The sequence below is a fragment of the Manis javanica genome, chromosome 14 (genome assembly GCF_040802235.1).
Source record: "Manis javanica isolate MJ-LG chromosome 14, MJ_LKY, whole genome shotgun sequence".
NCBI lineage: Eukaryota > Metazoa > Chordata > Mammalia > Pholidota > Manidae > Manis > Manis javanica.
Window position 1 is genome coordinate 88,147,816 of NC_133169.1, and position 27,505 is coordinate 88,175,320.

The following is a 27,505-nucleotide window of genomic DNA, read 5'->3' on the forward strand; positions in this document are numbered from 1 at the left end:
ATCAACCTCCCAACCAGGGCTCCCATGTAGTTCCCAAATGTAGGAGGTGGGATAAGAATGACTTGGAAATCATTCAGATCTCTGGCTTCCAAATCTTTTTTTTAATGCAGTAAAACCATTCTTATCAAACCCCAAATCTCTCACAGAACCCCTACAGATCAAGTTTCTAAAGCAGGAGTTGCCCTTGTTGAAGGAAAATACATGGGGCTGGCTCACAGCTCTGAGAAACAGTTTGACGATCACTTCTCTCCTTACTTCAGTTACACGGTGGTACAGATAAGTGAGTGGAGGCCCCCAGAGGGGCGTGACCTGCCACTGGCTGGGCAGGACACAGCCTGCTGAGCCCACAGTCTGTGCTCCTTCCACAGCAGCGCCCTGGATCCCGGAGTCTTTCCAGCTAGGGCAGAGGAAGCTCCCAGCAGCGTCTGCCCTGGTTAGAGCTTGTGCCCTTTGGTTACCTACCCCCTCAGATGGCTGGTCCTGGGGTCATGTGAGGGGCTGGCTGGAGTGTGGGCTGCAAGTGCAGGGAGGTTGTGCGGGGAAGCCAGCTGTCTGTGTCGGAAGGTCACTGGGGCTTGGGGGTTTGGGGCTGGGCGGCTGGGAGGGGCTGCCTGGGCCTGTGGTGGCTTCTCCCTTCCTCAGTATGAGGCTGTTGAGTTCCTGCAGCAGCTGCTCCTCCAGAGACCCATGGGGGCTGCTCTTTGAAGGGGGGCCTGGAGGGGGCTCCGGTGGCCTCTCCTCCCAGCCTAGGATGCCTGTCTTGGAAAGAAGGGGTTGGTCAGAGGACTTCTGGCTGGCCACGGGGGTCTCTTGCTTGGCTGTCTGCTCCTGCGTGGTGGAGGAGGAGGAGGAGGTATCCTTGGTCAGCTCAGGGAAGGCCCCCACTTCCTCGTACACTGGCTCCTCGTACACAGGCTCCTCCGCTTCCTCCTGCTCCTCCACAGACGCCTGGGATGACTTCATTGGCTGGGTGGGAATGGGGTGGAAGGAGGCAGACACAGGTTAGAATTACTGGACTTTTGAGCATTAACATTTATTGAGCTCTTCCTCTGGGCTAGATGCTGCAAAATACTTTGCATGTTTTATATCAAAACAACTATATCATGGATTACGCGGCAGGTGAGTGAACTGAGCTACAGAGGGATTAAGTTGCCCAGGATCACCCAGTGAGTAGACGGTAGAGCTGAGGCTTGAACCCAGGTCTGTCTGACTCCAAATGCATTCACTTAACCACTTGCCTTCTATTTCTCAGATCCTGTGACCATGTCCCGCTTTCCTCATCACCCCTTAGCAGCCTCCCTCATTTTCCTCATTCCTTCTGGCCCTCCCCCCAACACACACACACGCGGCATGCATCGGGACAAATACAGAGAGCACAGGTTCAGGCAGCACAGAGGAACACAAAGCAGACAGGCACACAGCTGGAGCAGGCACAGTACTCACAAAGAACATGGACAGGGTCCTCCGGTTGTGAAGTCGCCGCTGGGCACAGGCAGCGGGGGGATGAAGAGAGGGAGAGACACGGAGACACAGTGAGGCCTCACAACAGCAAGTGGGGATGGGGACTGGGGGCACAGAGAAGGCACGGGGGGCACCAGGCTGGTAGGCATACCACCTCCTCCTACAGTGTGGCAAGGACATAGGCAGGGATCAGGAGGGGGTTGCGGCAGGCTAGGGGGACCTCACCAGGGTCTGGTTGGCAGAGAGGAGGGTGGCTCCGCTGTCATCCCCACGAATGGGCAGCAAGGGCATGGTGCCAAACTTCTGGCGGGCGAGGTCAGAGGAGGAATGGCGTCGTAAGACCACTGGCTGCTGGTCATCATGCTAGACAGAAGGTGGGGGGGTTGGCATGAGTGGGCATGGCAGGTACAGAGGGAGAGAACGGTCGCCCTCAGCTTTCTCCTTCCCCTCACCTGGGCTTTGAGGATGCTGGTGGTCCAGTCCCACATCTCATCCTCATCAGTGCAAGACAGGTAGCTGGGGAGGGGTGATCAGAGGGGAATGAGTGGGATGGGAGGGGAACGCAGCTACAGGGATGGAGAACAGAAAAAACAGGGAGATGGAGGGCCAGGTGCAGGGCTGGACCAGAGGAGGAGCCAGGCTGGGAGGTACTCACAGGTGCATCTTTTCCAGGATCAGCGTGAAGCCCCACCTGGAAGGCAAAGGAGAACAGTGATGGGTGATCAGAAAGGCCAGAGGGCGGTGGCAGGAAGGCCCTAGAAGTGTGGGCGGGGGAAAAAACTCACTGCGTTGGAGGCTTTAACTTCTTGCGAACTCCCAGATAGACCTTAGCACCTTCCAAAGGCCACTCCCGTTCTGGTTTAGAACTCTGAGAACATGAGGTCAAGAGGTGAGAGAAGGATCGTGGTAAATGAGGTCCAGACATCATGGAAGCGCTGGGGTTATGTGATCACAGGGTCAGAGGTCAAAGGGCCAGGGCAGGAATGACTCAATGAGTGTGGGCTGTGGAGTGAGGGGGTAGGTGCAGTCGCGGCTCCTCCCACCCGGCCGCCCAGCCTCCCTCTCCTGCTCACCCCCGTGCCTCACCTTCTTCTCCTTAAGCAGGAGCAGGCAGCGGCCACGCAGCAGAAAGAAGCGCTCCTGGAAGCGGTTTCCCAGCAAGCGGGGTGGCTCCTCCCGACACCGTAACAGCCCCACCCGCGGGCTCTCACGCTGGATACCTGGGCACAAATGGGCAGTGCCAGGTCGAGGGTCCTGGGAGAGAGGTCTGGGGTCGGGGTGCTGGGCTGAAGAAGGACGCTCACCTGTGAAGAGGCAGCCGGCCTGGGCCGGGGAAACTTTTCTCAGGAGCAAGGAGGCCGAGCAGGGCTCCGGGAGCTGGCACCATTGCAGGGCCTGCTCTAGGACCCTTTCTTTGGGGTGCAGTGGCCGCTCTAAGGAGCAAGGTGGAAGTAAGCATCAACCAGAATATCTATCCACAGCCTGGAGCCCCCAACACCTCTCCCACCATTCATTCGTCCATTCCACCATCCAGCAAAGACATTTACTTTAGCACCGACTCTATGCCAGGCACTGTGCTGGCCCTGGGGATGCACTGGTGAGAATGAAACACATGGCCTGCATTCACAAAGCCCCCAGCCTAGTGAGGGAGCAGAGAGTAAGTAGGTAAGTAAACCAAATTATTACAGATAAGTCATTGCTTTGAAAGAAACAAAAAGGCTGAGAAAGTAACAAGGTAGTTACTGAGACAGGGTGAGGGAAGGCTTTCAGATCAGGGCATTTGAAGATGAGACTCAGAGGCCTGAAGCATTAGGAAGAACAAGCCATGCTAAGATCTCGGGGAAGAAGATCTCAGGCATGGCAAAACATAAGAACAGAGGCCCCGAGTTAGGAAAGATGGGTTTGAAGAACGAAGCAGCCCATATGGCTTGAGCAAGAGAATGAGTTCTGTGAGACATGGCCCGAGAAACACGCAAGGGCCAGGCATTCGGGGTCTGTGACCCATAACAAGAAGTTTAAAGTTCAACAGGGAGCCACTGGAAGGTTTTAAATGTGGGAATGGCATGATCTATGCTCGAAATCCACATTGACTGCTATGTGGAAAACGGACTGCAGGGAGATAAGACTGGAACACTGGCCGGCTAGTCCCTTTCTGGGGCTGTACATTTCAGTGGTTAAGGCTGGGGAGCAGAAAGGTAATGGTAACTTGGCGTAGGGTGGTGGTAGTGGTCGAAATAGAGAGAAGTGATGGATTTAAATAGAATCCACAGGACTAGTTGTTTGGGTTGGGTATGGAGATGAAGGAAAGGTTGGCGTCCCAGAGGACTCCCAGGTTTCTGGCCTTGATAACTGGGTGGATGGTGGTGCCACTGACTGAGATAGGGCGCACTAGGAAGTGGTCTGGCAAATAGTGACTCCACAGCATCTTACTACGCGGATGGACAGTGACTGCAATGGGGTGGGGGTGGGGGCCTTGATAGTAAGGGTGAATGTAGTAACCACAATGTTGCCCATGTGAAACCTTCATAAGATTGTATATCAGTGATACCTTCATAAAAAAAATTAATCAAAAAAAAAAGGTCTGGGCTTTTTGTTAGGGGAGAGGCTGGGAACTGAGTTTGGTCTTAGATGTTTTAAATTGGCGATGCCTGTGAGATGTACGAATGGAGGTGTCAAGTAGACAGTTGGATAAGTGAGTCTGGAGCTCAGAGGAGGGATCTGAGCCAGAGAGAAGGATCTGGGTGCCAGTTTATTAATGGCAGTTGAAACCATTGGAATGGATGAGCTCATCCAAGGAGAAATGTAAATGGAGAAAGGAAAAGGGCCCCTCCAACATTTGGAGTCTGGACAAAGGAGGGAGAGATGCCTTCTTTGGGGAGAAAGGGACATGCAGGGCTTGAGGCCATGAAAGCCGAGAGAGAAGGGAATATTGAGAAAGAGAGACGGGCCAGTGGTATAGAACATCCCCTCACACGCGTGAGGACAGTGTCTGCTGTGCACATGCACACGCAGGTCACACTCACCAAGCTCCCCGTGCTCGCGAATCTCAAACGTCACCCACAAGTCCATCCCAGCCTCTGTCCCTCGAATCTCCAGTACCTGCTTGGTCAGCTCCTCTGAAGTCAGTGTTGGGGACACCTAAGGCCAGGGCAAGGGCAGAGGACCCATGGTCAGGCCCCTGCCCCCCGCCCCCCACCATCCTCCCATCTCCCCCTGCCCCTCCCTGACCTTCAGGGTGACACAGTTGTCTGGGAGCTGCTGCTCTATATAGACTTCCATGATGAGGTCTCCAGCCTGGGACAGCTAAGGGAAGAAGTAAAGGAGGTACAGAGGATGCAGAAAGGCAAGGTCAGAGGACAACTCCTGCTGCCTCATAAGCGCCTCTCCTGACAGAAGTCTCCCAACTCTCACGCCCAACACTACTCAGGCCCTTAAAAGAATCTCCAGGAGAGGTGGAGTTGCGCTTCAGGCTGTGGAGGTGCTTCCCAAGAACACTGTGGGTTCCAACTCTGCCACTTGCTACAGGGTGACCTTGAATAAGTGACCCTCCGGGCCTCAGTTTTTTATTTGAAAGAAGTGGGACTCTGCCTTGTGGAGTTGTGTGATGATAAAGCGAGATTGCAGGTGCTTGGACCACAGCAAGTTCTCAGCTGTTTGCTATCATGCTTATTCTTCTAACCATTCTGTCTCACTTAGCTTAACTCTTCCTCGGGTCTCAAACATGCGAAACTGAAGTGCTTCTGCCATCAGGCAGTAATAAAGAATCCTTGTGCTGGAATAAGGGGAGCAGATATGACACCAAACCCCTCTCCCCAGGGCCCTCCTCTCCTCGGGTTTCCCGTTCCCTGGAGGGCTGAGGACCAGTGTCCAGCTGCTGCTGGAAGGTTGGCTGCCTATGTTGATGTGCCCTTCTGGCCTACTTAGGAGTCTAAGGTCAGGACAAGGACAGTTACCTGCACATCCTTCCAGGTGGTGATAAGACTGACCTCCAAGTCAATCTGAGCTACCTGGTCGGAGTCGATCTGAGGAGAAGCCAAAAGGAAGTGTGTGTGTGTGTTGAGGGCGGTGTCAGAGCTGGGAAGGGAGGGAGGCAGGGAGAGATGTCCAAGAGCAGAGGGCATGTACGAGAGGGCTAAGGCCAGAAGAGCTAAGAACCAGTGCGGCGAGGATGTTAAGAAAGCGGGAGGGAGGAGCCCAGGGCCCTGGAAGGTGATTCCTTTAAGAGGCCAGGCTGGGTGCTTGTTGGGGTGAGCAGGAAATCCGGAGTCCAGGAAGAAGAACTGTAGGTCAGGGGACAGAAGAGCTTACATCAAAGACAGAGACGTAGCCATCGATGAGTTCCTGCAGCACCCGCACCTCATGTTCCCCCCGCCCATCCGTCTGGAACACACTGGGTGCAAACAACAGGGCCAGATTCCGCGTGCACATCTGGTTTAGAGCCGCACACTTCTGCACCCTGCAGAGGGGAGGGGAGTGAGGGTCATGAGGAATGCAACGTGTGCTCACCCATTTGTCGACGCATCTGTTCATTCAGCAAACACTTATGGAGTATCTGCTATATGCCAGGCCCTGAGCTAAGTACTTGGGATACAGCTGTAAGAAACAATTCTGGCCTGAAGGAGCTCCCAGGCTAGGGGAGAGACAGATAAGGAGTGGCGATTATAAATAAGTAGCAGTCAGCGAACTTTTTCAGATAGTAAATATTTTAGGCTTGGAGGCCCACAACTCCTCAGCTCTGTCACTGAAAGCGCAAGGAGCCACAGACAGTATAAAGTGCATGGGTGTGGCTTCACGCCTGATGTACAAAACTTCATTTACAAAAACAAGCAACAGGCGGGATTTGGCCCACGGCCATAGTTGGCCAGTCCCTGGAATACAGTGTAATCAGTATAACACAGCCAGGGCTCACCCTGAATCACCTGAAGACTTGTCTTCCCGGAGACTGATTCTTCTTTGTGTCTCCTACACTTAACCCTTGGCCTGGCATAGAATAAAGCAAAATAATATTGATTGCTTATCATTTCTGAATGCTTACTACATACACGCCAGGCACTGCAGTAAGAATCCTATAAAGATTATTTCATTTAACTCTAATATAACCTACGAGATGGATACCATTCATTACACCATCTTCCTTTTACACAACAGAAAACTGAGGCTCAAAAAGTGCAAATAACTTATCCAAAGTCACACACACTAGAATGGTGGAGCCAGAGGAAGGGCAAGATTTGCCTGACCTTGGGATCAATACATAACCTTGTTTTAAGTGTGTTTCTGTTTACAGACAATGTACTTAGTATATACTGTTGACTTGTTAACTCTGAACTCAGCCAGCAGCACTACGTCCATGCCTGAACGAAGCTTATCTGACATGTATTCTCTCCACAAGTCCAATTCAGAGTCCATACTCTGAACACCTTCATGTAACTAACTATGGGATGAATGAATGAAAGTGGAGGGTCGGACAGAGGTGACCAAGGGTCAGCGAGGAGCCTGCAGGGGGTCTGGCCATACTGACCGGTAGAGATGCCCAATGAGGGTAGCCAGTGTGCGGCGGTTGACTCTTGGCAGACAGCCTATCACTTCTTTGTATTTCTCCAGGCGCTGATTCTTCTGGGGAAGCTCTGGGATATGATAGGGAGGTTTGGAGAAGATCGGGGAAGAGAGAGTGGAAGAACCATTAAAGACAACCAGGGTGGATGTGTCTCTGCCCCCTTCCCACACCTTGCTCTGAGCTGAGTCCCTGGGTGATCCGCAGTGGGGGACGGGGCCTGCCCAATCCCCAAAGAGAGTCTCAGGGATTCTGGTGAGATGGGTGCAGTTCTTGGATGCCCCTTGGTTTCCTGTGAGGAGTCCTTAGGGATCTTGGCAGTACCGGCAGCTTCCCTCCAGCGAGGCAGCAACCGGGCAGAGGTCACAGGGTCATCAAGTTCTCGAAAGAAGCGTTTCAGAGTGTCAGTGACATCCTCCACAAAGTGCTCCCCTGGTCGCAGCTTCACTGAGCGTGCATCCCGCCGGAACTCAGCCAGGAGCCGAAGGCTGCGGGCGCGGGCACCCCCTTTCCGATAGACGCCCTCCAGCCGGAGTCCTGAGAACAGCCAACATCCTTGCCCACCACTGCCCAAAGACCCACCTCCACCCACCCAGCGTCCCACCCATGACTTTCTACAAGGTATGTGGCTATTGGGGGAAAGGGGGCGTCAGAGAGAATAAAATCTGCCTCCTCAGTCCTGACTCAACCCCTGCTCAGGTAGGTCCTCCTGCTCAGAGAGTCTTCCCTGGCCATTCCATCACACAGAGCCTCCATCATTCTCTATGTCCTCACCATCTTTGCTTTTAAATAGCACTCTCAAATCACATTACAGTCAATCCTTGTTATTCGCAGACTCCATATTTGCAATTTCATATATTCCCTAAAATTTATACCCTCAAATCAACACTTGTGGCACTTTGGCAGTCACTTGCGAACATGTGCAGAGGAGAGAAAAATTTGAGTTGCCAGTTGGATACATTCCCAGCTGAAGTCTCATATGGTAAACAAGTGTCATTTTCATGGTATACTTCGAGCCATGTTTTCTGCATTCTTGTGCTTTTCATTGGTGATTTTGCTGTTTAGAATGGCCCCAAGTGTAGTGCTGAAGTGCTGTCTAGTGTTCTAAATGCAAGAAGGCTGTGATGTGCCTTGTTAGGGAGAACACATGTCAGATGAGCTTCCTTCAGGCATGGAGAGAGTACTGCTGGCTCTGAGCACAATGTTACCAAGTCAACAGTACATATTAAATAAATTGTCTTTAAACACTTAAAACAAGGTTACATATGGATCGGTTCATGAAAATGAGACCAGAGGTACTCAGGAACCTAACCCTGTATTTCCACTGCAGCAACAATTCCCTGCTCATTAACTCAGTGTTTATAGTAACGTTATAGAATGAAACTACCTTGAATAACTAGAACCGACTGTATTCGTTTTCTTATTTATTACCCATTGCTCCCACTAGTCTCTGAGCTTCATAGACTCTCTCCTGCGCACTGCTGTATTTCCAGTTGTTGGTATATGGGAGCAGCTCAATAAATATCTGCTGAATGGAGAGTGGAGGAGCAGGAACTGTGGCGGAACAGGAATGAACACCCACACTCTCTCCTGGGCTTTTTCACTGGGCCTCTGACTTAATTCTTCCTATGAACACAGGGGAGACTGAGAAGATGATAGGGTTCTAATGAGTGAGGGAAGTCACTGCATGAAGCTACTACTGAGGCACAGAGAATGTCGGTAGCCGCTGCCTAGTCACTGGCCATGCTGTAAGCACAGCTGTTTGCAGCTTCAGGGATGCGCCTCTTTTCCCCTTCGTTGCCCTCTTCAGTTTTCTACGAATTTTCCTTCTCAAGGTGGTTTGCTGGGGAGATGGATCCTACTTGGTCCTTACTTGGACAAGAGGATGAAGCAGAGGCCAAAGACTCATGGAGAATTCTGGGAACCACTTGCATAGCTGATCTTTTGTGTCTGGAAAACCTCCCACACAGAATAATTCTGCTCAAACCTTCAGGATTGTGCTGCACAGCTTGGTTCTTGCCTTGTGGCTGTTCCCTCTTTGTTCTCCATGGTTCTACTGCTTCCATCACATTACAGTGACACCCTCCCTCCATGCCCCACACCCAGGAACAGCAACCTCGAAACACTTACCACCTGCCAGGTCTTGTGCTAGTAAATTCCTTATATATGTCATCTTACCATCACAAGTATCTGAGGAAATGAGGACTGTTAGGCAGCCCCATTTTACAAATGAGGAAACTGAGGCTCAGCAAGGTAAAGCACCTTCCCAAGGATCATACAGCCCGTTGTGGTCAGGCTGCAGTCTCTGGAGACAAAGCTCTTGTAGGCAGATCACCAACCCTGGATGTGCCCATGCTCCCCATCCCCCGCTGGCTCAGTACTGGCCAGTACCCACTCACCATGCTGGGTGACAAAACTGATGCAGGCATCCACGATGATGGGGATGTCACCCCGGCTCATCTGCTGCTCCTGAAGCCCTGTGCCGCCCCCGCCGGCTACCCCCCCAATGGCTCTGTTCCACGCTGAGAAGTCCAGCCGGCCCTCCCCCTGCAGATACAGGGTCCTGAGACCCGAGAGGCCGGAGTCAGAGCCAGGTCCGGAGGCTCCTCTGACGAAGGGGGTCAGGATCACAAGGACTGGACTTCCCAGAGCCACCAGCAGGGGGCGGCAGCACTCAACCCAAGGGAACAGACTGAGGAAGGGCCCGTAGTCCAAGAGGCCAGGGCGGAGGGTGTGTGCTGGGCTGTGGAAAGGCGGGCCCACGGTCAAGGGTACGGGCGACACTTACCTTCCTGTCTCCACCAGCACCAAATGCTCCTTCTTGTCTGGAGTGTCAGCTGCCGAGACCACACCTAGGAGGAGAATCACCAGGCACTGTCATCACCGTTATCTTCAACATAGTGACTAATATTTATTAAGTATTTAAGGTATGTAGGTGCCAGGCCAGGGGCCTTAAAAACAATACCACATTAAATCCTTGAGTTACATACCATTATCCCTATTTCACAAGTGACACAGTAAAGATCAGAGGGGTTAAGTAACTTGTCTCAGACTGCTTGTTATAAAATGGCAGAGCTGAGCCTGAACTTAGGTCTCTCATCTCCAAAGCCCTCATACATTATCCCACACTGTTCCTCTTTTAAGAAGAAGTGAGAGGACTCAGTCCCCTTTCCTACTCCCCAGCCAGCAAGTGACTCCAAATAATGGTAACAATAACATTTACAACATATAAAAACATTTAATGAACCCTTTGAGATGTCTCCCACCAGGGTCTGTAAGTGTTTTATGTGCACTGCCTTATTTAAAATTCTCTAAAAACCCTACTTTGTGCCCATTGTAAAGATGAGGAAACTGAGGCACAGAGAGCTTAGTAACTTGTCCAAGGTCACACAGCTAGGAAGTGATGGAGGTGGGGGTCTAAATCTAGGCAGTCTGACTCCAGAGCTTGTGCCTGAATCCATGCTGTTCTGCCGTTTCCCACAGGGATTCCCACGTAGATCCCCAGCCACGGCCACCCTCCGTCCCTGTCCCTTCATCCCCATCCCCACCCCTGCTCACTGATCTCTTGTAGCCGCCGCAGATGCACCATGTCCTCAGGGGCTGGGGGTCCAGGGCCCAGTGCTGGACACAGGAAGAGGTGGTCACCACGAAGAAGTCCGAACCCTGACAGCCAGAGGCCAGGGGCCAGGGCTGTGTGGGAGGGGGACCGCAGCCACAGGCGGCCCAGCCGCAGCAGCCCAGGGCCCAGCAGCTGGTGGCAGCTCAGCGGGGAGAACCACTGTGAGGCAAGGGGGACACGGGAGAGAGGACGGGAAGGAAAGAGCCAAGAGGCGGGGTGAGGGTGCGAGGGACAGGGCACGGCAGAGGAGCAACAGAGGCATGACGGGGATGGGAAAGGGCCACGGGAAGAGCCAGGGAGACGGGAGGTAGGAGGAGAGGGACAGAGGTTCAGCTCCATTTCCTCCAGCCCCTGAGGAGCCCAGAGGAGACGCCTGTGTGGCAGTCTTATGCCCTTAGTTGGCACGTAGAGGTAAGATGCAGCACGCAGCGAGGATGCTGTGACTGAAGAGTCGTGACGCCCCGGGAACTCCTGCCACCCCAGGGGCCAGGGGGTGGCTTCGCAGAGAAAGGAGCCAGACCTCAAAGCGATGCCTCTCAAACCACCTCTAGTGAAGGAACGAGGAGTTTTTCTCTTCTTTTTTTTCTTTTTTTAAATTCCAATCTGTCACTAACCAATTCTTTGATATAAAACTGCATTACTAGATAAATTACTAGATAGTAATTCAATAAAAATGAATTACTAGAAAAGTGAAACAACAACGAAAGACATACAAAATATAAGCCCCTGACTTTCAGGATTAGGTTCCATACATAACATCACTTTGCCAAACTGCTCTGAAAGATTCTAACCGCTAATGCCCAAGTTCCACGCATAGCCTGTCAGGTCAGGGGCCGTAACAAAGAGTCCACGGGCCAGTATGGTGGAACAGTCTGCAGACCCACTTTGGGTCGCACTGCCTCAAAGGATGGCTAGATTTTTGGAAAGTGTAAATAATGATGAGAGAAGACTGGGAGGGCCAAGACAGAGCCCTCAAAGGATACAGAGACCATTTCTTGGTGCGGGGAGTTATGGGAGAACCAGGAGAGAGGGGTCAGAAGGTACAGCAGTTAAGCATTTCCTATAGAGGGCTGGCAGATGTCCCAGACATAACCTGGTGAGGCCAGGAGGCCCTTGGACTTTGGCGTGGGAGGCCACTGGCCACCCACAGGACAGCAGCTCAGACAGTGTGGCAGAGGGGAGCAGCCGCAGGGGTTCAGGAGGAACAGCAGGCTGCCAGGGCACACAACTTTCTGAGAAGGTGTTAGGAGGGCACCAGGGTGATGAGTGGAAGGTCAAGCAGGCTTGAGGGAAAAGCTATTTAAGGATGGGGTGATTGGCATCATCATCACCATTGCTATTTCAACACCCACAGATGGAGGGCCTGCTGTGTGCCGGGCAGAATGGCCTCACGTGTCACTTAATACTCAACCCTAGCGGGTGGACCTTTTACACCCACTCTTATCTGTATGGGAAGCTCTTAAGGCTGAGAGTTGGAGCACTCAGATCCCAGGCTGACTCCAGGGCCTGTACTTTAATCTCAGGGAGAGGGTGAAGGAAGGAAAGACTGGCTTGCATGGGAAGGAGAAGCTGGCAGAGGAAGGCAGCTTTGCCTCCGGACTTGGAGAACGGAGGATGACGTGGGGCAGGGGAGGGGAGTTGGGGTCAGAGGTGGCCTCCCTGTGGTTTGGACCATGAGATGTGCAGACAGAGGCCTAAGTTTGGTCCTGTGCTCTGCTGCCTCCTGGCTCTGTGACCTTGACCAAGTGACTTCACAACCTCTGAGACTCAGTGGCTTTGTGTGTGAAATATTAATAATCCTTCCCTTTGAGGGTTGTTGTGACGATTAAATGAGATATTGAGTGGGCAGTGCTTAACACAGGGCCTGGCACAGAATAAGCCCTCAGTCAACCTTAGCTTTAGTGGACATGGTGGGAGTGGCTATAGGAATAAGAGAGGACAGGATGGGGACAGGTGGGGACAAAGAAACTCTGAGCTCTTTGGGAGGGGTCTCAGCTGTCTCACCTTGCCCACAGCGCTGGTCCAGGCCTCCAGGCTGTCAGCTCCATCTGTGCCAAAATGCTGAATCCTCCCCCCCGTGAGGATGAGCTCAAAGGAAAAGGGAAACCTGGAGAGAAGTGGGGGTCAAGGAGGAGAAAGGGGGCTGGCAGGCTTGGGATCAGGAAGGGAATAGGGGGAGCTCAGTGATCATGGTACCTGTCGAGGTCACCTGGGTCAGCAGGTGGGGGGCTCACACCCAAACATACAACATCCTGGGGCTGAATGAGGCTGAGGGGTTCAGGGCTGCTTTCTGACGCAAACATTTCCAGAGCCGCTCCCAGTACACACCACAGTCGAGGAGGAGCTAAAGGACAGGCTGATGGTCAGCAGGCAAAAAGCTTCTATCTTCACTGTCATTAATTCCCATTCACCAGATATGTATTCTATGCCCAACCCTCTGCCTCTGTACGGTCTCACGGAATCCTCACAACCACCCTGTGAGATGGGTATTATATTCAATCCTGTTTTCTAGGTGGGGAAACCAAGGCTCAGAGTTTGAGTAGCTGGCCCAAGTCACAGAGCCAGGATTTGCCCCAGACAATCTGACTTCAAAGCACACGCTCTCAACCGTCACCCAGTGCTGTCCTGGGTGTGGTCCCTCTCGCACTCCCAGCCCCCCCGCCTACTCCAGGGTGTGGTCCCACTTTCCCATCCTAGCCCTCTCCCCCCTGTCCCTCTGGGGAACACCTCTCCCACCCCAGTTTCGGCCCCAATGCCCATGCTTTCCTGCCTCCTCACCATCGCGGCCCCTGCGAGGGGGTGGGGGTCCAGCTTTGTTGCTGATGGGACCACAGTACAGGAAGCTGCTATAAGTGGCAGGCACCACCACCTCATTGTACACACCAGGGGAGGGGTCTGCAAGGGGGAAGAAGTGGTTGGGTCAGGCCAGTGCAAGAGGGTAGCCTGAGCCACTAGAGGGAGGGGGTCAAATAGAGAAAGACAGTGGGACCCAACTCCACTGGCAGCATGGCCAAGAAGAGCCCCGAGGGACTGGACCCCTCACTACCCAGACTGGAGAAGAGGGTGCAGGGACCGATGAGGCATCGAACCCAGTCCTTGCCTGCTGCCTCTCCCCACCAGCCAGCCAACCAGCCAGTCAGCTCTGGATGGGAGCACACAGGCCATCCGATAAGTGTGCCAGCCCCTCTGGCCTGACCCCTGGCGAATGGCCCTTTAGAATACCATTTCTGTGATCAGACTTCCCGTAGGGAGATGAGACCTGGCTTATGGGCTGACCCTGTCAGGGACAGACCAGCACTTCACACGTCTAGCTCTACCCCCAGGCAGTGGCCACTGTCAGTCACTCCATAACATCAGAAAGTAGGTCCCGAAAGGTCCAGAGGGCTGGGAAGCCACCTAGGCTGGGCCGTAGTGATGGGCTGGGCGAGGGGATAACTGGGGCTCCCGGAAGAACCAAAGCACAGGTCAGGGCTGAGAATTCTTGGCAGGGAGAGAGAGGAAGCATTTGCAGGGTTACCTGGGTGCAGGAGACCAGGGCAGCTGCCATTGAGAGCTGCTGATGGGGACCAGGGCTCCTCACCCTCCAAGGCCTCAACACAGAGGAGCTGGGCCATGTTCTTCAGCAGGCTGGGTCCTGCCACAGCTGCACACAGAGCCTGCAGAAGGGGGTGGGCCTCTGTCAGCCCCAAGACCCAACCTAAGCCCTGGGGCTAGTCCTCCAGTCACCAAAAAAGCTGCCACCACTCAAGTCTAGGCATTTCAACTCAGAGACTGAATCCCCACTCCATCATCCCCAACCTGTCCCTCCTACCTGGAGAAGCTGGCTATGATCTGGGTACTGAGGGTGGGGCTTCCGGAAGAGACCCAGCCGGTACTTCCGGGAGATGAACTCTCCCCGGGGGCCAGGAGTTGTATCTGGATGCAGCCCCTCACCTGGGGGCAGTGCTCCTGCCCAGAAGCGGTTGGCACGATCATTTCCCAGGACAATGAACAACTACAGGTTGATAAGAGGCAGAGGCAAGTGACAGGAACTCAAGAGACTGAGTCTGAGACTGTTAGTCAGACACTCCAGCCTGGTCCCCAAGTGGGCCCAAGGCCTTTTATGGATGCGCTTCCTCCATCCTCCCCACTTTCTCCCTCCTTGCACTCCTCACCTGCACTATCTCATTACTCCAGACACTTGTGTCCAGCTTCAGGCTCTGCACCTTGGAGACCCGGGAACCCAAGGCCCGGTGCTGACCTGTTAGGGGATGAGGGGCATGTGGCACCCCGAGTGCACCCCTGCCGCCCCCCACTAGTCCCCCTTGCTCTCCCTGTTCCCGCTAAAGACTCCAGCCCTCACCTGCACACTGCTTGCAGATGACCACCCCCAGGTTGACAGCAGCCCAGTCTGGGCGGGAGGCCCCACAGTCCGCACAGTGCCGATTGGCCCGATTGGACCAGATCTTCTCAGCCACCTCGTAGTCAGACAGGGTCTCGGTTACTGCTTCCTGCAGAGCGGCCGCCCAGCTCTGCCGAGCACCCCCAGACTCGGCTGTGAAGCTGAGGGGCAGACAGCCAGTCTGTGGGCGTGGATACCCCGCAGCCTGTCCCATCCCACTGGCCATTCCTGCAGGAGCCACCGCAGGCCATACTGGGGCCAGCCCAGACCCTCCTGACATCCGTGGCCCTGCTCACAGGGCTCCCCGCAGTTCATACCCACTGATGTCACACTGAGGAGGCCTCCAGTCCTCTGCACCCATGCCTCCCTTGTCTCTCCCGCTGCCTTGTCTCCTACCAGTCTGGGCCCCACCTGAAGCAGCGATAGGGTGTGAGCAGGTCAAAGCTGCGACTCTTGGTCTCCCGGACACTGCAGCCTTGCAGTTCAATGAAGCAAATCCCGATGCCCAGAGAGAAGGCCTGGCAGAGTCGGGATGGGGCAGGCATAGTGAGTTGCCAGCATGGGCTAGGCCAGGCCCCTTGGCCCCAGCCCAGCTCTCCTCACCTGCTCGCTTTTGTACAGTGCCAGCTCTCCAGGGCTCAAGGCAGCAAACACCTTGGCCTTGTGTCCACGCAGCTCCAGCATGCCTGTCCGCAGGGGTCGGGGTGGCTGAGGTGGTCGGGGGTGGCCTGGGAGGCGCTGCTCCTTCAGGCAGGATTGCAGCGTGGAGCACCACATGTCCCGCTGAGCTGGCAGGTGACAGGGCAGTGGTCAGCGGGCTGTATGCTCACAGCGCCGCCCCGCCCCACCCTGACCTAGTCGGCTCCGGCCCTCACCCTCACTCTCTGTGCGGAACACAAACACCCTCTGGCCCGTGACAACCTGGAACTTGTTGTCCTTGCTGTTTCGGGTCGTCTCGATGGCGGTCAGAGGGATCACCCCCTTGGGAAAGGGGTCCTGGAGAGAGACCAGTGATTCATGGGGACAGGAACTCAGCCATGCGTGCTGACTCCAAGGGCCAGCACTGACTTTTAATGAGACCAGCGCTCACTCCATAAGCCGTAGGGCACAGCTGCTAAGCTAGCTGCTTTGATGCTGGCATCAGTCAGGTGGTGACCACCTGCTACCACCTCAGCCTCTCCAGCCCTCCCTCTCCTTCTCCCAAGGCCCCGTGGAGCACCTCCCAGGCCTCCTACCTTATCACTGCCAAAGTACATCAGACTCCTTCCATTGAACTGCACAAAACGCCTCTGGAAGACGTAGTTTCTGGAGAAGGGAGAGGCCAAGACCAGTGAGGGAGGGAGGCTGTACCCTGAGGGGCTCAGGGGATCTGGGAGCGCCACTCAGCCCCTCTCCCATTCTCCTTCCAGTAGCCCCACCCCTGAGGGGACAGCTTGTCTAGCCAGCCACTGAGCACAGGTGTGGGGCGGTCTGCTGTGGAGGAGAAGCTGGCATAGGGTGAAATGAGGTCCTCATTGGTCTCCATGTCCAGGGTGGGCAACGAGAGGGTGGAATCCCTGGGCAGCTCAAGGCTGGCATAGCCAGTGTCCTCCCGTGCCTCCAGATCCTGCCTACTGAGCCTGGTGGGGGGCCAAGACAGAGAGGAACACACATTAGACCCGGTTCCCTGAACATCCCAACAGGCTCTCTGCCATGGCTGCCCGTATCTAATCAGTAAGTCTTATTGGTTCTTTCCCCCAAAAGTTCTTGACTTTCTCTCCCTGGACCAAGTTCCCATCAGGTTTCACCTGGGTGGTGTGAACTGCCTAACTGGTCACTTGCTTCCACTCTTGCCCTCCTTCCCACATCCATTTTCCCAGTGCCACCAAAGTGCTCTTTTAAAAATGCAAATGAGATCATTTCACTCCCCTGCATGAAGCCCTGAGATAACTTGCCATTTGCACTTAGGATAAATCCAAATTCCTTACCATGGGCTGCAACAGCTTGAACAACGAGACCTATGGCTACTCCCCCGACGTCATCTTGTAAGTGCCCTTGCCCTTGCTGACTACGGTCCAGCTACATTCTCTTCCCTCTTTCACAGCCTCTGCACGCTCTGCGCTCTGCTTAGAACATGCGTCCCTGGCTGCTTTTTCCCATCCTTCAGGTCTTTGCTTATGCCATTTTTCTCAGAAAGTTTTCTGTTATTCTCCATCACTTTCCAGTGGTTCTCAACCTTCAGCAGCACAAAATCACCTGGGAAACTTAAAAACACCAGTATATGGGCCCCATACCTGACACTTCAATTTGAACTTCTGGGAATGAGGCCCAAGCAACTGTAGTTTTAGAAGTCCCCCAGGCTACTGTGCAGCTAAGGCTGAGAACTCTTACCCTCCCCTATTTGTTTCCTACTTCACTGAGAAAGTGAAGCAATCAGACAAGAACCCCACAGACTTCCAGCACCTCATCTACCCAATTTCACACATATGCTGCCTTCCTCCTGTTACTATAATAAACACTCCTGCCTAAAGCCAGGCCCTCCTCTGCGTGCACTTGATCCTATTCCTCTCCCCTATACAAGGACACCACTCCAGACTTTCTCCCCTTTCTCCCCCCTGCATTAGCTAATCTCCCCTCTCTACTAGATCTTCCTATTTACCTTTAGACATGACATTACGCCCTCAAAATTCCCTTTCCCGACTCCACTTCCACTATCAACTACCACTCCAGTTCTCAGCTCTTCTTTGCAAAAAAAAAACTGAACTGTTGTCTACATTTCCAACTCCTCTCCTTCTGTTCTTTCTTGAGCCCACTCTGATCAGGCGTTCACCCCCACCCCTTGTCAAGGTCCCCAGTGACCTCCCAGTTACAAATTCCAGTCAGTGCTCAGTCCTCATCTTCCGGGATCTCCCAGCAGCCCCTGACAGCTCACCTCGCCCTCATCCTTACACACGCTCTTAGCTTGCCTCCTAGGACATTCGTCTGGATTTCCTCCTCCTTCACAAGCCATTTCTTTTTAGTGTGTTTTGCTGATTCTTCCTCTTCTCCCAACCTCTTGATATTGGGGTGAGCCAGGCCTCTGATCTTGGTCCTCTGCTCTCTCAGTACTCACTCACAGCCACACATACCCATCTGAAGGCAGACAACTCACAAATTCCGATCTCCAGCTCAGACCTGTCCCCTGCACTCCAGGCTTATATATCCCATGGCCTATTATTGGTCATCTCTTCTTGGATGTATAACATACACCCCAAATTCAGCACGCTGAAAACTGACCCTTTAAGCCCCCCTACCTCCACCTGCTTTACACACAGTCTACCCCTTCTCAGACCATGGCAATGCCAGGAACTCTCAGTTGCTCAAACAGCACTGTCCACCAGAAGTCAAGCAAATGCCACACAGGTAATTTTAAATTTCCTAGTAGCCACATTAAAAAAATAAACAGGTGAAACTCATTTAAGTAATATTTTATTTAAACCAGTATACCCAAAACATTAACATTTTAGTATGTAATCAGTATAAAAATTATGAGGGTAATTTATATTACATCTATATATACATTATATTCACCCAAGATTGTTTTTCTCGTACTAAGTCTTTAAATTTGGTGCAGCTACGGTATATCTCACTCCAGACTAGATAGATTTCATATGTTCAGGACTCAACACATGGCTAGTGGCTCAGACAGAAACATGGACAGTGCAGGCTCAGACAGAAAGCCTTGAAGTCATTCTTGACCACTCTTTTCTCACACCCCAATTTACTAGGACAGTTTGCTTTCAAGATCCAACCCAGATCCAACCACATCTCCCCCTCTGTCACCCTAGTCTGAGATGTCTCACCTAGATGACAGCAATAACCTCCTACCTGGTCTCTCTGCTTCTGCTTTTGCCCACTGCGGACTATTTCCAACAAAGCAAATACGGGGATTCTTAGAATGTCAGTCAGAACACTTCCAATGTCTTCCCATCTCACACAGAGTAAAAGACAAGAGCTCTTTGCAGCCTCGATTCTGGCCACTCCCTCTGCCTGGGATTCTTCTCCCAGATACCTCAGGGCTAATTCCCTCCCCCCCTTCAAGCTTTCACTCAAATATCATCTTCTTAATACCCTGACAACCCTTGAAAATCTGTGATCTACTCCCCCCTTACTCCATCCCAGCCCTCTTACCTTGTTCTATTTTTTCCCATGGCACTTTGCACCTTTTAACATATAACTTATTTATTATATTTATAGTTAATTGACTGTCTCCCCACAAGGTCAGGAATTTCTGATCTACACCAAGTATCTACAATAGCATCTGGCATGCAATAAGTGCTCAATGAAGATTTGTTAAATAAAAGAATGAAAAGCGCTTCTCCCTGTTCCAAATTATATATCTATCTGTTTGTCTACTGTTTTATTTCTGGTCTGCTTCACAGGCTCACAGGCTGCCTGCGGGGGAGCACTGGGTCGTTATATCTGTGCATTGAGTAGCTGAGTAGCACACAGTGGACACTTAATGCACAGGTGATTAATAACCGGATACATGGCTGCCACCCGCTCAACTGCTCCTCAGGCTTCCCCTCCTCCTGCCATCACCACTTCACTGACTACTCACCTGTGTTCAGCCCTGTCCTGACAGACACCTCTGCCTTCTCTTCTGTCAGGGGCCCCTGGGGCTCCCACAGGCTGGACACCATAGTAAAGGCAACCAGGGTCCATGATGTGCACTGGCAGGGGGAGGCATGGGAGAGACAGGGAAGAGGAGATCACGGTGGAATGTCTGAGGTCCTGAAGGGTACAGTCCCTCTCCCCCAACCCATGATAACCCACCTACCTGTGCCTGTTGTGGGCCTGAGGGCAGGGGTAGGGGCGGCTGTCTGGGTGCTGTCTGGTGCCCTGAAGGGAAAGGTCTAGTGGTCATTAAGGAAGAGAGGAAGCAGGACAAGCCCTCATTCCTGCTCTCCCCTGCCCCCACCCAGCACCGGGGTCCCAGGGAGCCAAGCCCACTCACACATCCTGTGCTGCCTGGGCCCTGCCTCGGAAGTCCAGGCCAAAGTAGATAGCATTGGGCATCATCTCCACAGTACTCATGGTGGCTGCAGGCTGCTCAGAGTCAGAGGTGGGGAGCGGAGGGCTGGACTCCGGGCTCCTGGACAATTCTGGTCTCCCAAGCACTGGGCTCAACCCAGGCCTCTGGGTGGTGCTAGGGCCACTGAGCCCACCAAATACTGTCCTGGGCTTAGGCACAGGCTTGTGGAGCGGGGCTTGGAGGGCTGAGCTAGGGGATGGCTCCATGGCATTATCCGATGGGGTAGCTTCCTCCAGGAAGCCCTCTGCAGTGCTCGCCTGCAGCAGGCGCAGAATGCGTTTTCGGTGCCCTGTGGCGCTGACACCCAACTCCTTCAGCTCCTCGTGGCCCAGGCCCCGGGCTGCAGCCGCTGTAGCCAGGCCGTGCTGCCGGAATGTGTCTGCATACTGCTCCAGGTGCACCGTGGCCAGCCACACAGCAATGTCCAGGTCCTGAGGGGCAGCCATGGGGGCTCAAGCCATTGCTGGGGGGAGGGGAATGGTGAAGGGAGGGCTCAGGCCGAGATTCCCCCTCCCTGTCCCAAGGTCGGAGGCCTGGACAGGGGGTACCAGAATTCAGTCTTCCTCCAAAGAAAAATAACCAGAGGCCAGCAGTCTGGAGGCAAAGCCACCCCAAAACATCAGAAAGGTCTTTCTCAGTACAAGAGAATCTCTTTGAGGCCCAGAGAAGGACAGAGGCTTGCCCCAGGCTCACAGCACGTCAGTGGTAGAGACAGCCCCCAAGCTCTTGCCCAGGCCGGGTCTGGGTCAAAACTCTGCTTTTGTATTACTATACATTCAACTAAGGAAGCCACTAAGGATAAGATGCTTGAACCCTGCAGGGGCAGGACGGAGTGGACGGTGGGGAGGAAGAGGCCCGGGATGTGTGCACAGGGGCAGCTGTGGCGGAGTCGGGAGAGAGGGTGCCGATCCCAGTCCCACTGTTTTCCAGAGCTGAGGTGCGGGCTCGGCCATCTTAATCCTGGTTGTTCCCAGTTCCTCCTCCCCTTCCACCTATTGTCTCTGCTCAGACTTCCTTCCTGTCCCTCCAGCCCTGGCGGCCCCCACATCCTGCCTGCCTTGGTCAAGCTGCCCAGAGAGTGCTAACTAGTCCCAGCATGTGGGGTCCTGGCCTCCAGCAGAGACCCCTTAGGGAGGGGGGCAGCCAGAGAGATGGGGACTACAGGCCAGGAGTACGCCAGGGTCTTCACCCTCCACCCACCTGGGGCATGTTCACACACAGGCATGCAAACCCCGGTGGGGATGCAGCAATGTGAAATGGCACCCCCACCTCTGCTTTGGCCAAGCCTTCCTCTTCTCAGGCCTCACTTTTCCCTGCGTCTGGGCCTGGGTCTCTGTGGCTCTGTCCCCCTCAGCTCCACAGCCTGACTCTGGCCCAGGTCTGTTCTCTGGGTCACCTCAGGTTCTGCCTCTTCCGACTTCCAGCTCTGCCCTGTCCCTGTCTCTGCCTCTGAACTCAGCTTTGTCCCTCTCCTTGTCTTGCTCTCTGTCATTAAGCCTCTCCCTGCCTCAGTTTCCAATTTTAACTAGCTCTTTCCTTGTATCTGTGTCTCTGTCACCTCTGCCTCTGGGTTTCCGTCTGCCTCTGCCTCCACGGATCTCTCCCGGTTTCTCCCTGCGGGGTCCTGACCAGGACGCCCCATCGCCCCGGCATCAGTTCTGGCCTGTCTCTGCCCCTGCGTCTGGGCCCCATCCCCAAGCCAGGGCCTGGGTGCTGCGCCTCCGGCCTTGACGTAGGGCCCGGTTTCCCGGTGACTCAGGCCAGGACGAGGGCACGGGACTGGGAACCAGGAGGCGCGCCGGGCAGGAGTGCCGGGGGCGGGCCGGGCAGCGCCGGGCCGCGCGGGCCGCGGCGAGGGAGGGGGCAGAGGCCGGGCGAGGGGAGGCAGGGGCGGGTCGCGGCGCAGGGCGGGGAGGGGAGCCCCCGAAGGCCCTTGACGAGGGGATGGGGAGGAGTCTGGGAGGCAGAGGCCCGGGGGCGCGGGGGTCCTCACCTCCTCGGCGGCCGCCGTCCGCTGCCCGTGCCCGCCGCGCCGTCCGGGGCCCCAGCCCCGCCGCGCCGGCCCCGCCCCCGACGGGGCCCAGCCCCGCCCCGCCCCGCCGGCCGGTTTCCTCCGCCGGGCCCGCCGCTCCTTGTGCAAGCGCCGGCCTTCAAAGGGCTTGGGCTCCTTACCCAACCCCTGCGCTTATCTTCGGGCCCGGCCAGCCCTGCCCTCGTGGGGCCCAGAAAGGGGCCGGATCAGGGCTGGGGGCCGAGGCAGCCCTAGAGAGAGGGACAAAGAGGCAGGGAGGAAAGCAGAGCGCCGAGGACGGCTTCCCATCCCCTCCCCGTCCTGCCAGGAGGGGCCAGCCCTAAGCCCCCAGGACACCTCTCCCGCTCTGCTAGGGGCTGGGCCCTAACACCCAGCTGATGGGGGCACAGGGGCTGGCAGACGGATAGCCGCACACGTCCAGGCTGAGGAGCCCTGGAGCCCGGCCATCTGAGCTGGGGGAAAAGGGGCAGAGGGGTCCCCATCCGCTCCTCCCTCCCCAGGGATGATGGGCAGCAAGGCGACATCCCCACTCGGAAACCAGGGCTTGGGGCTGCCTTTTTGAGGCTAAAGCTGGCGTCCTGCAAGCACAGTGAGCCAGCAAGCAGACTTTTTCATCCGTGGGAGAAGTCCTTTCCCCTCATCCTCCTGCAGTTTTCTTTTTTTTTCTTTTTTTTTTCTTTTTTTGCGTTGGCTGGGGTTTGGGAGGAGAGGACAGGGCCGAGTAGAGGTAGCTCCTTTCCCTTCCCGATCTTGCTGGGGGCCGCAGCTCAGGATGCTGCTGGAACCCGAGGCACTTCCCCCTCAGAGCTGAGCAGGCTAACTGTATGTGCTGGGGGAGCTGTTGGCCAGCAGTGTTTTCCTGTTTGTACGAGAGGAAGTTGGCTGTGAGTCAGCAGACACAAGAACTACCAGTAGCTAGGGGAAGACCCCTACCTCAGGGGGAGATGAGGGGAGTGTGGGGAAGTGGTGCCCACCTCTCCCAACTGCCGCAACTTGGGGAGGCACTGCCTGGGGTCCTTTCTGAGAAAGAGAATGATAATTTGTAATAATTAATAATTAAAATGTCCATAAAAATGCTACCAATTACTGAGGGCTATGTCCCAGATAATGTGCCCACATTGCTTTGCAAAGTTTCTATTAATCCTCACAGCAACCCTTCAGATAGGAAATTTCATCACCTCCCTTTTAAAGATAAGGAGACATTTCTGGATGGGCAGCTGTGGGGCCGGGAGAACACTCCTCACATACTTTGAACTGTAAAAAGCAACAATTGACCAAGGGCCTCAGCGGCTTCTCTCTGAAATCCATCAGCTCCTTCCATCTGCCCCCTGGGCTGCTCCCAGCCAATGACCAGGCTCAGCAGAGGTCCCAACGCCGGCCCATTCCTGAGAGAGAGGAGCCTCCTCTGACCGCTGACATCTGGAGGATTCTCCCAGGGCCCTGTTGAACGTCCCTCACCCACTGCAGAATGGTCTAGGGGGCTTCCTCCCGGCCTTCCTGCCCCTCTCCCAGGCGCTGGCTCTTGCTCTCTTACGGGCATTTCCCGCAATCAAATCCTTGCACATTTCATCCTGCCTTGATAGCTGCTTCTTAGAGGGTTCATAGCAACCCAGCAAGAGAAGGGAGTGGGGTACAGGACACACGGAACTTTCAGGGATAGGTGCTGGGGGTTCTGCTCAGGAGCCAGGGCAGGAGCCCGATTCAGGAGTCGGGAACATTTTTTGAGTCATGTTCCCCTTTGGCAGTCTGGTAAACCCTATGGATCTAGTCTCAGGATAATGTTTTAAAATGCATAAAATGAAATATGTAGGATTACAAAGGAAACCAATTATACTGCAGTACAGTTATAAAACTTTTAGATGTAGTAATATATGTGTTTCTTTATTAATCTTTTAAATAAGATCTAGCAGTAGGTTGATATTCTCATAATTTTGAAGCAGTGATGAGCATAAATGATATTTCAAAATACTTGCAATACTGTAATGTGATAGCAAATATGTGATTTTTATTGGTGACAAAGCCATAGTTATGGCTAATATGACTGGTTCATTGCTACTGTTGTAATTGAAGGAAATGCTCAATTTCAGCTAGAGATGAATGAAAAGAATGTAATTTTTCCCATCCAAGTTCAGTGACTCCAAATTAAGGACACCCGAGTCAGAGGCTCAGGGCAGAACCACAGAGAGGGAGACCCAAGACGCAGCTCCTTCCCTCAGAGCCCACTTCCCTTTCTGACTCAGCCCCTTGGGGGTAGGCAGAGCCTCTGGCCCTGGGGTTCTATCTTCCTTCTCTCTTTCTCAGTTTCTCTTATCTCTGTCTCTCCTCACCTCTCACTCCCACCGCCGCCCCTCTTCTCTATTTCTCTATTTCTCTTCCTATTTCTGTCTCTTTTCTTCTTTGTCCTGGCTTTCTCTCAGTGTATTTCTGTCTTTCTTCATACTGGATCTTTCTGTGGTTTTCTCTGTGTGTCTGTCTCTTTCTGCCTCTGTCTCTGTCTCTCTGTACCTTTGTCTGTGTCTCTCTCTGTGACCCCATAATCTGTTGCTGAGAGGACAGGGCAGACTCCAGGGATTCCTTTAGCCTGGGCACAGTGGGGCAGAGAGAACTCTTTCATTCTAGGGTCCTTGGCAGCTAGGAGAGGGAGTATCCCTGGGCCTGGGCTCTGGCCAGGGAGGCACACGTCTCTCCTTCCCCACCCCCGCTTCCATTCTCAGCCTTCTCAAGGGCAGAAACAGGTCAAGACAGAGATGAGTGAGGATGAAGGCAGTGAATGGAGGCGTCCCAGGCTCCAGAAGACAAGGGCTGAAGCCACTGTCACCCTGCACTTGGGTATGGTGGCTCCCCAAATTCTACTCTACGGATCTGCCTTCCAGGAATCCCTGTGTTGAGGCTGACCTCTGCCCAGCTCGGTGCTTGGGGAGTGGTGGGGGGCGACGACCAGGAGTCACAGCAGCGGATGTCAGCCCTCACCCGAATGGAGAGGTGGCAGGGAGGTCAGCAGGCTCCAGGAAGGGGGCATTGGAATGCTGGAGTCTGTCTTTTCTCTGAATACTTAAGAAAGGAGTAGAACGCCGAGTCAGTTGTTCCCTTGTAGGGGTGTATGCATCCCACAATGATTTGGATGAAGGGAGGATGCCGGTCTGAGAAACTGAGGACAGAGAGTGGTCAGGGAATGTCCCCAAAGAGCTGAGGCGTCCAGGAAAAGAGAGCGGGGACAATGGTAGTGTGCAAAGGAACCAGGTCACAGGAAGGAGAGTGAGACTGGGTGGGTGGCTAGCGTCCTTTGGAGGGACTTTTCCCTGGAGGCTGTCTTGGGTCCCTGCACCCTAGCCAGAGCCCCTTCATCCTCGCTGTCCAAGGTGTCCACCTGCTGCAGGATCAGCAATGCCAGGTCAAGCCAGGGGATTCACCTTACTCCAGGCACAGCCATGGCTGATAACCAGGCCTGTGGGGACTTTCCCTGTTGGGAAATCGTCTGTGGCTCCTTCGGGGCCTGGTGGGCAAAGGGTACTAGAAAGGAATCCACTCCAAACCTACCCCTGAAGCCCCACCGGTTCACCCCGGCAAGGAAGCCTGCATTATTGGCCGTCATTATCTGCTCCGCCTGTTCTGGCCTCATCCAAACATAAGCTACAGGGCTCATGCACCCAGGACATGCATGGAGCCACAGTTTAAAAATAAGGTATCGTCTGGAAACGAGAAAGAATGAACAGGCTTGCCAATGTTTCATCTCTCAGAAGACCTTATAGCCTATAGCAATACTTCCGCGTGGCTCACAAACCTCAGCCGTCTGGGACTTCTTCCTCCGCGATCTCCCATCTCCCTTAAGTCCTTCCCACAGCCAGCCCGGTCTTTCTCTCTGCCGTGTTCTTTGCCGTGCAGTTTGATGTAGCCTCTCTGGCATTTTGCAGGGAGGGAGGAGTTAGAAGGAACCCGACATCAGTACATCTTAACCCTAACGCGTGGAACGAAAAGGGGCACCAGTGAGCAGAGGAAAGGGCAGTCAAGCAGCAGGCGATGTGGAAGGGAATTTTCCAATATCCCCTTGCAAATCTCTCTTTGCCCCCCACACCCCCAGACCATGGTCTACCACAGTCACAGTCGCTTAGCAGGCCATTTTGTTCACTGAAAGCGGATGGTATGATGTAGTAATTAAAAGCAGTCTCTAAATCCAAATCCCCGGCTTCTACCAGCAGTGTGACCTGACCGAGTTACTTAATCTCTCTGTGCCTCTTTCCTCATCTGCAAAATTGAGGCAATAATAGTGCCTATTTCACAGGGTCATGGTAAAGATTAATCCATGGAAATGTATGGATATGTGGGAAGGGCTCGATGCACACTAAGTGCTCAAAAATGTTTCCCATTCCCTGTTACTATTTGCACCAGTCACTTTCCCAGTAACTCTGAATTAAAATCACCTTGCCTGTTACCCCATGGGATGCATCCTGATCTTGTTTTAACCAGTCATCCCATGGCATCCTATTGCCAAGTTGGACCACACTGTACTTGTATTTCTCCCATCTTCTGAGGTTCCCAGATTTCATCTTGTCGGTTCCCCCACTGTTGTTACTTCCCATCCAATTTCTTGTCACCCCTCAACTCCCAATCACCTCCATTGTCTCCAGGGGCCCCCAGGCTCACTCCTTTCCCTGCCTTCCCTCTCTGGATGGTAGAGGGCACAGCCATCACCCACATTCGGTTCTGAAGAGATGGGCCAGTTGGGGTGGGGGTGGGCTCTGAGGAGCTGGTTTCTTGCAGGAAGAAATACTTCCATTCAATCATTTCATTTATTTCATGTATTTTTACTGAGCATCTCTTCTGGAGCAACCACTGCTCAAGGACTCAGAGATATAACAATGAGCAGAAATAGACTGTGGAGAGCATGGTCTGCTAGGGGTATGACACATTGATCAAAGAGCTCCAAAATAAGTGTACAATTACAGACAGAGATGAGTATTCTGAGGGAAGCACCGTAAGAACATATAACAGAGGAAGCTGACCTGGCCTGGGGGTCTTGAAGACTTCTCCAGGAAGCTGTGCTTAAGCTGAGATCAGAAAGATGGATAGGAGCTAATTAAGGGTGGGAGGGAGAGTGTATTAGACAGAGGAACCATACGTGCAAAGGTCCTGAGGTGGGGGCAAGTATGATGAATAATAGAGACAGAGCAAAAAGATGAGAGTTGGAACTAGCTGAGATTAAAAGATCTCAGGGACCAGGCCATGCTGACCTCCCATAGTTCTTGGTTAGAATTCAGTCCCCATTCCAAGAAGCGTTTAAGCATGGGATGGTAGGTTCAGGCTTAGATTTTTAGGAAGATGGCTGTGAGGAGACTGGTTAGGATCTGCACAGCCCTCCCCATTCCCAATTTCTCTGAATAAGGATTGTGCCATCTCCCCGACCCCCATCT

General features: G+C 53.7%; 1 protein-coding gene across 5 annotated transcripts; it reads right to left on the bottom strand.

Moving 5' to 3' along the window:
• Positions 1-79: 79 nt before the first annotated feature.
• ARAP3 (ArfGAP with RhoGAP domain, ankyrin repeat and PH domain 3) lies at positions 80-22,877 on the bottom strand. 5 transcript variants are annotated; one of them, XM_037016403.2, is made up of 34 exons: positions 22,059-22,875; positions 19,988-20,528; positions 19,811-19,872; positions 19,592-19,703; positions 16,431-16,631; positions 16,248-16,317; positions 15,888-16,008; positions 15,616-15,800; positions 15,424-15,530; positions 14,974-15,173; positions 14,786-14,871; positions 14,443-14,625; positions 14,149-14,287; positions 13,410-13,526; positions 12,828-12,975; positions 12,636-12,738; positions 10,571-10,790; positions 9,801-9,864; positions 9,412-9,575; positions 7,337-7,549; positions 6,980-7,085; positions 5,770-5,917; positions 5,415-5,483; positions 4,690-4,764; positions 4,485-4,599; positions 2,766-2,894; positions 2,548-2,681; positions 2,247-2,329; positions 2,117-2,152; positions 1,914-1,977; positions 1,687-1,824; positions 1,444-1,482; positions 896-966; positions 80-755 (listed from the first exon to the last, which is right to left on the bottom strand). In XM_037016403.2, exons 2-34 carry the CDS (start codon positions 20,509-20,511, stop codon positions 566-568), a joined length of 4,416 nt encoding a protein of 1,471 aa, XP_036872298.2. In that variant the 5' UTR covers positions 20,512-20,528; positions 22,059-22,875; the 3' UTR covers positions 80-565. The 5 variants fall into 5 exon arrangements, with proteins under 5 accessions (XP_036872298.2, XP_073077964.1, XP_036872296.2 ...); XM_073221863.1 differs by lacking the exon at positions 1,444-1,482 and having other exon boundaries at positions 22,059-22,877; XM_037016401.2 differs by having other exon boundaries at positions 80-966; positions 22,059-22,871.
• Between the last annotated feature and the right edge of the window lie 4,628 nt (positions 22,878-27,505).